Below are 9759 nucleotides of genomic sequence, written 5' to 3'. Positions count from 1 at the left end.
AAAAAATATTTTTATAAAACTACAATTCTAAAAATAGATACTATTCATAAAGGTAAATGATTTAGACATTGAAGGTATATCTATATAAATACACATATCTATATAAAAGATATATAATTAGATTAGTATGGTAGTATAGATATAATAATATAGTTATATATTTATTTTTCCAACAAGTAAATGTTCCACTTATACCCTCAACGTTTTTTAAATAAAAAAATTATTTTGTACTAAATTATAACTAAATTATCAATGTATTTTTGGTAATATATAAAAATATTTACACATAACAAAACAACTAACCTTCGGCAAGGGCTTCGTAGGTCTGACGTTGATCCCTCCGATCTCTTTCCTATGAGGTGCCGTTGGAACAGGATACCCTACCGCGAAATGGGAGTTGGTGAGAATAATACTCCTGTTGGATACCATCTTGTACAAGGGAGGTCTTGTCTCCCAGCCTGTGTAATTTAGATAAGTGTCAGCCACTGCCTGTTGCCTATAAAGGTAATAGTAACCAAAGACTGTGACAATGGACGTAACGTAGAAGTTGTAGAGCCTTTCGAAGAAGTTGAGGTTGTTGGTGTGTTCGTACTTATAGTCCAACTGGTAAGCTGGATTATCAGGCAGTCCTGAGAGTTCGTTGGTCCAAGCACAGTCCCCTGTCGATAATTCACGTTAGTTTTATCATATTTGAATATAATTTAGTTAGGTCATAATGAAAATTCAGATATAATATAAGAAGTATACAAATATGTATCATTTAGCCTTAATAATAAACTATAACTATATTATCTTGAATTTGATAATTAGCAATAGTTAAAAAATTATTCAATGTATATTCATGATTTAAGTATTTGGAAAATTGAAAAAATCTGGTAATTTTTAACATAAAAACTATAAATTCAATTGATTGCATTATTAATAGAGGATCCGAAAAATCGTTAACTGTAAACTTCCAAAGCACAATAATGTGGAACGGTGAAAACAAGGAAATGAGGTGTTTACTTATGATGATTATAATTGGAGAAGTTTGTCGGGGGTTGCGGTCAGCAAAGAAATCATAAATAAACAAAATCATATTTATTTATTTATGTTGTTCTTTGCTGACCGCACTCCACGATAAACTTCTCCAATCATTAATCTACGGTCAACTATCTACACCTCATTATGATGATTATAGATAGTCCTATTCTCCAATTGCGTGGGTCACTCATGAGAGTGTTCTTCATCACCAATATTAGTGGAAGAGTGATGAATTTTTGATGAGTTGAATTTAAAACCAAAGTTATTGTTTAATATATATGGTTTGGATAGCACCATATGATTCCAGAAACAAACGAAAGAGTTAGTATTACATTACTTCTGATATTTTGTATGGTTATTTGGTTAATATAGATTTTATCACTATATTATAGTGATTGTCACATTGGTTTCCATGTAGCTGTCAGACTCGCCACTGTTGGTGTCTACAAGGGTGTTGGCATAACTCTACTCTCACCCAAAGCAAAAGTGAAGCCAAAAAAGACCACGCTTACGAAAGGAAGACGTTGAGGTTTACAGGAATTCCCGCCATTATAATCTAAACTGCAACAGAAGGCAACCGGCAATTGTATCGTACTCTCCTTACTCAACTGAAACGCCCCTGAAATACTTATATACATATTTTTAGACTCATACACTTAGACTCACATTTTCTGCTAGCTTATCTCCCCATTACACTATTTACTCTAGGATACTGGATTCTGTTAATGTAAAAGGATCGTCATGGCTACTGATTTGGGTCGGCAACACCGTAACTCAACTGTTAGGAAACACTACTTAAATTGTTCCAATATCACAGAATAAATTCAATTTTCAAAATGATAACGCATAAGAACAAAATAAATTTTAAGACTTATCTGAAGTGTATGCCCTTCTTATTCAAGTTCTCATACTGTATATTATTCATTTTTCAAATATAAACCTACGATAATGTTTGACTAATACCTTAATGATGCTTGCAAGGACGAAAATTATCTAAACTTATAATTATAAACTATAAAAATAAACATTTTTCACTTATTACTACTGTGTGGCTATCTGCTTATCATACATCATGCAACCTCATTCAAGAGATTTAATATTACCTAAAGGCATTACTTCTATGCCCACAGCTCCAAATTTGTGTATCAATGGAGAAAGGAATTGATGGTTGAAGTAAGATTCCATAATTATTGCATCAAATTTCTCGTTTGAGTGAATCAGCTCTTGAACTTTCGGGTGGCCGAGCAGGCGAGGAGCGAAAGATATAAATATCTCGTACATTATCATGGTGATAGTTATAACGCTGGCCTCACCGAAATCCAAAAAAGAGAACTGTTGCTGTTGGGTATCGTTGGCTGAAACATAAAAATAATCTCTGAGACTTAATTTTTATGACATGTTATATACACGCACACAACGGAAAAACTGTAACTTTAATCATACTGCGGTATTACATGATTTGATAATTACTTTAATACAAGTTTTCGTACCATTTACAAAACACTTATATTACAAACATTACATTTTATGAGTAGATTTACTACAAATATTTCATCTTTCAATATCTAACTTTTAAATTAACAATATAAGTATGTATCACTCACACGGAGTGTTCTGTTCGATGACTATCTGTTTAATGCCCGGAGGTACTTTTTCGTAGCCAAATCCTGTGAAATATACGACTTCATGCCCTCTCTTGGCCAGTTCTTCAATGATGGGCCTAAAAACGAATTGATGTGACTTGGCTGGCATCGGAAAGAAAGAAAGTATTCTGGCTGCCTGTGCAGACGCTGACAGAGCCAGGAACAGGAAAAGTAATGTTTTCATCACTCCTAGAAAACAACAAAAATCAGTTATCAATATTAGAAGTTCATAAATATTGTTAAAATAACAATTGCTAATAATTTATTAAGTTAATCAGACGTACTGGATATAAAATAATTACAAAATCATTTTGCATTTTAACTTACTGTTTGTTTAAACCCTTTATATTTCTGATACGAAATGTATCCAATTATTTTTTATAATGTAACCAGAGTAGTTCCTAAAATTTCATTAAATAATTTTTGATTGACCACAGACTGGCAGCACTTGGTATATTTCTTTTCAATTCTTAGAACTAGTTAATTTTCTATGACATAATTGTTGAGCAAATTTTCAGATCGCATTCATTGTTTGAAAAGATAATTATTTTATTAATATTTAAAATACTTTGTCAAAATGTCCACTCTCACTGCGAAGTTAAGGTAAATGGAACATGTTGCTGGATTTTGTAATAGAGACATATTGAAAAATAAAGAAGAAATAAAATTACATAAAAATGAAGTGGAAAATGTTTTTCTTATTCTTATTTCTTGATTATTTTCGAATAAAAAATACACTTTCTCACAAAGCGTCTTGGGTTGAGTATTCATGTAAGAAACAAGATACTGTTTCAAGCACAACATTTGTGCAAGGAGGTAGTTTGGCCACACTTAACTGCCAATATTAAGGTTATTTAATTTACATGGATGGCCATGTTTGCCCCGGAGGGGAGGGAGGAGGCTTTCTATTACTAATTTCCCACTGTAAGGCACCAGTATAGATTTTTGAACCTGTGTGGTGCTCTAAGAGTTTTACTATCTCCTTTGTCAGTCTACATCGAGTTCACTTTGTTCATTTGATGGGGAATTATGCAGAGATATAAAAAAATAAACAAGAAGTGTAACAGGAAATAACATTATATCAGATGGTACCAGGTTTATCTTTTATCTAGTTTAATGTAAAACGTAATATCCCAATTAACCTGAATATCCCAATTACGCAGATTTACCGTAGGCAAAATGACGGGGAATGAATATTAATATTGGTCCTCGTTATTTCGAATCGTGTTCCTAATGTCAGTATTCGAATGCTTGGGAGGGTACACAACCGGTGATATTTCTGAGTGGAACCACTAGGGTGTCAAAACATGATTTGATCGAGTTAATCGAGAGTACGATTGTATACTCGATTTATCGATGGGGAGAATGGCGCCAATAATGTTTCCAGCTCCTCTGCTATAACTAATATGTTTGCAATGATGCTTCGGCAAATTCTTTTAACTAGACAGAGAAAATGCTCAAGGAAATGAAATTATGGAATCAATAACCATGGACCCGTCCTTATCATCAAAATATGAAAATATGGCTTTCTTAACAATGATTCCTTTACTTTTAATTTCATAAAAGGAAGATGAAAATTTCCAAAACTGTTAAAATTCATCATTTTATCTCTTTATCATAAACCTATTTTGAAACATAAGTATTTAGAAGAAAAAACAAAAGTAATAAACAATCAAATTTTCATTAAGATGTAGCAACTAATCAACAATTCTATTAATACTCAAATACATATTAGATAAGATTGTAAGGTGTTTTCAAGTGGCATTTAATGGGTAATCGGTAAACAAGTACACGTTATAATAGTTTTTTTTTTATCTCTTTTTCTGTCCTTGATGTTTAACAGAGCGATATTTCATTTTTTATATCTTTATTATTTTTTTTTTTTTTTTTTTAACTTTCACACTTAAGTCCATTTATACTGAAATATATGCACACCCAAGACGTATCCATTCCATCCATAGCATGCTGGGAGATGCGCTTAAAAACCATTTTAGGTAAACCATTAACCGACATTAAAAACAATTAGTTTTGAAATATCCGCTGTTTTTTTTTAATATACATGCTCGATGTCATGGTTCATGGTTTAACAGCTCTTGTATGAAAAGTTGGAGAGGCCAGAGTTTAGGTCAAAGCCTTAAAGTTATCAGAGCAATAAGGAAGTCAACATTGAAGTGGAAGTTGGAGAATTTTTTTTCCCTCGAATTCACAATAAAGATGAAACCGTTGCAAGTCGTTTTCTTCATTGAATTTCAGGCTGCCATAATTGTCATTTCTGATGCTTCTGGCTTTTCCGCAAAACAAGCTAATGGTCTCAAGAGATGATTTTTTGAAGGAGTACAAGTCCAATGAAAGTTTGTTATCAATGGAAAAGTCGATCACTTAGCTAGACTAGATGCCAGCATTGATAAATAAATTTCTCTGTGAAGTCATTATTATGGCTGAGGGAATGGAGGCGTTATCTTAGCAACCACATGTCTGCAACGGCGCTGATTCGATTTCGACCCGGGCGGGTTGACTTTCGTTTCGTGGTAGTTTCATGAAATAAAAGCTTGACCGTCCCACTCAGCTTATAATGGATAGATTATATAAAAGATAATTGCTCCCTTACCCAACTGTCTCTGACCAGGTTGAGAACAAAAAAAAATAATACCTCTATTGCAAAAACAGAGAAACTTATTATATATGCATAATATTTGGCAGATTAACCTACAATATTGAAGTAATAAATGTTACAGATATAGTCTTATTTGTGATAAAAATAAAATATATAAATTACTTTCTTAATAAATTTTCTATTCAAATTAAAATATAATTTAGCTACTCGCTTTATTTTCCTAATTTTGAATAGTGATTATACTTAAGGTTATTTGCTGTTTAAAATTCCTAGATTTTTTTTTCGATTCGTCCAATGTTAGCCAAATATAGTTCCGTTTTTTTAGCAAAAAATTAATTGCAGTAAGACTATAACAAAAATTACCTTGGGTACAAAATATATTTATAAATGAATCATAACTAAATAAACATTGTATCCATGACAACCAGCAATAGCTTTATCGCAACTAATGTTTGCTTAACTCTGCAAACAGTTGACGCATAAGCTCTTAACATCCCCACGGATATACAACACAATAAAAAAAGAAAAGAAAAATGGCACTTCTCAACCTAGTATACCCTTCAAGTTCAACTTCTGACATACTCAGAAGTATAAAAAATAAGAAATAGACAGTAAATGGCAGATTTAATGACCAAATAAAACAAAATAAAAAAGGCTGAGCTATTGCGAGCTAAAATGTTACTAATATAATTGGTGGATACAAATTCTGGATGTAATTAAATTGATTAAATAATTATTATGAATATTTTATAACGACAAGAGTTAATAATTTCATTTGGTTGAGTTAATCTTATAAAATCAATAATGTGTGACATATAAATTATTTTTATCTTTTTTGATGATGGATTTTACGCTAAAATTATTTAAATAAACTGTATTGTGTTTTGTTTTATTTATTTATTTTTTTTAACATCCGTTCATCATTTTGAGGCTTATCTTGCTTACCGTGTGTGTGTGTATGTGTACGATAAATTGTATGTTACGTTTTATTTATCTGATTAATTGTATGTATATAATTCTTTGTTAACAATAAAAGGAGACTGAGAAATAAAAGCATATATAAATTTATTATGCAAATATGATTCATGGATACTATCCCTTCTGTAGACGAAATACCTATCAGTAGTGCTGGACCAAAAGCTATGCAAACTTTAAACACATTGACATTGAGCACAGTGCTGCGATTAAAACTAATTTTTGTTATAACTATTTATTCCGTTATCCAAAATAATCATTATCTTAAAATTTACCACTTTCCAAATAATAAATATTTAATTAGTATCATAATTGTTAATTAAACTTGAAATATGTTTTTAATATACTTATTTACATGAAATTGTACAAGATACAAACTTCACTTTGCTTATTGATACAGGTATTACATGCATTGGATTTTTTAAAAATTTTAATGGAGCAAAAGATACTAATACTGCCTAGCGTATTTGTACTAATGGAACTAATTAATACCTCACTCACCTGGTGCTCGTTCACAACGTACAAACGTACAAACGTACAAACGTTTACTACAAAAGTAACGCCTGAATACTTTAGACGTGAGTTCTTCAATGAGTCAGATAGCGAACTGGTAATCCCCACTGACTGACAGCCTTGAGTGGTTCCACGGAGCGGTTTGGGTATCATTAACATCTTCTGTAATTTTCATCATATTCTAATTAATATAACGCAATGAGAAGGTTTATTAACTCTTCGCCATGTATCTGAAAACATGGAGTTAGTTAATCATAAGTATTAGTTTTAATTTTATTTTGAAGATATGATATTTTACATTATCACATTCAGAGAAGGATTAATGAATTATTTGAAAACTCGGGCTGAACTTTAAGCCAATAATAAACTTAATGAAGGAATAAAAATTTATTTTCAATTTTTTAATGTTCAAATCAAGAACATTATTTAAGAAAAATACTATCTTCATCTATTTTTTTTTGTATTACTGTCTGTTAGAATATTGAGTAGTAGATTACTAATGTTATGTTTATCGTTATCAGTATAGGGAGTATAACATGACTTCAGTATTTTGAATTTTCTATCTAGTTCACATGTTCCAGATAATAAATAAAAAGTAGCTAATGTTTACAAATTATATCCTATTTGCAATATAATATTTATTCTATTTGGATAAGGAAAGGTGAACAGGAGGGATTCGAACGAGAAAACTGTCAATGCATAACTTGTAGTAGAAGGATGGGGACATTGGGAGACAGCTCTCATAAAGGACTTACCGAACCCAGCAGTTTGGTGAGACGGAGGGTAGAAGTCAGATGGACCGGACCTGCCAGAAAGTACGTTACAAAATAGAAAATTTGAAATAGAAGTTTTGTATGATTTTGGATGAGTGTTTAATACAAATCATATTAGGATATAATATCAAATTTGATTGACACTGAATGGTTCAATAGTGAAATGAATGAAAAAATAGTTAATTATATAAACATGTATTAGTAAAACTAACTATTCACCAGATTGAGAGTATTATTTATTTTTTAACCTCCAGTTCTTCACTATCGCACATAACTCTGGAATTTCCAGGATTTTTTTTCTAAGAATTCTAATAGTAAAATAGATTTCTAAGCAAATTTATACATGAGGTACATTTTTCATCCAAAGCGTCCTGAAGGTGAAAATCAGAAAATAGCGAAAACAATTTTGTACAATTTAAACATCAAATTAAATACAATAATAATATAAAAAAAACGTATACAACAAAATAGTTTTATAATTCAATGTCCTATAAAAATCAGCCATTTTAATTTGTTTTTCCTTATCTGGATAAGAAGAATACAATAACTGTCTTTTTATGTCCGACAGACACCGCCTTCCTCAGGTCCTGGGCGGTTGACGAACGGACCTTAATACATTCTAGTGTCGTGGTATGAGCTTGCGCTAAAGAGACTGGTAGTGGCTGAATCTCTGCCGGAGGTGGGTTCCCTGCAGCTAAAGGCTGGTTGTTTTGGTTCAGACCCTCCAGGATCGGAACTGCTACTCTCACTATTCCGTTACTAGCCATTATCAAAGAGAAGAATATTTTTTTTTCCTTTTAGATTGAAAATTGCTGCGTTATCTAAAGTTCCCGGGTTTCGGCACCAGTTATCTTTCACTGAAGTGAAAACTAAAAATAATAGGAGAAAGAAGAGTGCGAAATGAAACGCTTGAAGTAAACTCAAAGTAATATGAGGTTGTAAAATAAGTTCGTTGCTTTTTATTACTGGTGATTAAAAAAAAACTGCTGATTCCTGTAAATAGTTTTAATAAACTATACATATGACTCATTTTGAGCTATTACATGTTGCCATCTTTTAGGTATTTTTTAAATTCCGACCTTCCAGAACCTCTCGGATTTTTGCACTATGAACTCTTCTATATGCATTTTGCAGTCCTCGAGCGAATTTAAGTGTTTCTCGCTAAGAGAGATTTGAAGGGCAAGGTCTAGTTAACAGATGGGTGGGGTTTACATCCCAGTCATCTCCAATAATTTCTGCCGGGTCTGCAAAGAGGACGGACGTTATCGTGAAGGAAAACTATGTATTTGCGATAATGAGACACAAATGATTTGAGACACTTATATGAGATGTGTAAGCGTTTATGCGATATCCCAAGTCGAAGAGTGAGGGTTGTCTGTGACCAATGCTTGAATTTGGTAATCAACAGTTGAAGGTCGACCCGAGCGCTGTGCGTATTCTAAGTCAAAATTTCCGGTTGTGAACCGAGTAAATCATTTACGGACGGTGCTTTCTCCTAAGGATCATCGCCATACAGACTGCAAATTTTGTTAAACGCCTGTGCAGCGGATTTTCCTTTACGGAAATAAAAAATTATTAAATGACGAAAATGAAATTTTTCTCTTCCATTTTGGACAAGCAAAATGACATTAAAGATAAGGAATGTCAGTTGAAACTGATGCATAAAAGTACCTTAACGAATCCTTTTTTAGTATATGTAAATATTATTGACAAAGTAAACATGATTTTATAAACACAGAGAGGATTACATTGAAATATTGAAAACGCCACGAACTTATTTTACACCCAATATATATTTCCTATGTCCTTTCCTGTATTATTATTGATAAAAGAATTATCTGTTATTTGTTTATGACATTAAGGTCATAAAAAATCTCAAAGCAAATTTAGATATGAAATGACTAGAAGAAACAATTTATTTGTTATGTTTTTAAATTAATTCTTAAGAATGAGATAGCAGGATTGATATGAAGAGAATCCTGGGTAAAGTTTCATCATCCCATGTCAATTGGGCTGATGAAACCTTTTCGACATATTAGGTTTTCTTCCTAACCACACAAGTTTTAGAGAAATGATATACCAATAGATATAACGTGATATTTAGTATCTGCAAATCGACTATTTTCGACTACTAAACGCAATTAAAAATCTATTTTCTTATGGTTTTAAGAAGTTCTATTAATGATGTTTTCAATTGTTCTCCATTCATGTATTTTAT

General features: G+C 31.7%; 1 protein-coding gene across 1 annotated transcript in view; it reads right to left on the bottom strand.

Annotated features, from left to right (window-relative positions):
* LOC106687514 (UDP-glucosyltransferase 2-like) overlaps positions 1-6769 on the bottom strand; it is a gene marked incomplete at its 5' end in the record, with an annotated part of 13134 nt that extends 6365 nt beyond the window's left edge. Inside the window, 4 exon segments of the mRNA XM_024361971.2 lie at positions 304-659; positions 2127-2378; positions 2628-2855; positions 6757-6769. Of these exon segments, the coding sequence (XP_024217739.2) occupies positions 304-659; positions 2127-2378; positions 2628-2855; positions 6757-6769 (849 nt within the window).
* Between the last annotated feature and the right edge of the window lie 2990 nt (positions 6770-9759).

The sequence above is a fragment of the Halyomorpha halys genome, unplaced genomic scaffold (genome assembly GCF_000696795.3).
Source record: "Halyomorpha halys isolate HHAL.00 unplaced genomic scaffold, Hhal_1.1 Scaffold975.1, whole genome shotgun sequence".
In the NCBI taxonomy this organism is placed as follows: Eukaryota; Metazoa; Arthropoda; class Insecta; order Hemiptera; family Pentatomidae; genus Halyomorpha; species Halyomorpha halys.
Note: the sequence above shows the minus strand (reverse complement) of the source record. Positions and strands in the feature narration are given on the sequence as shown.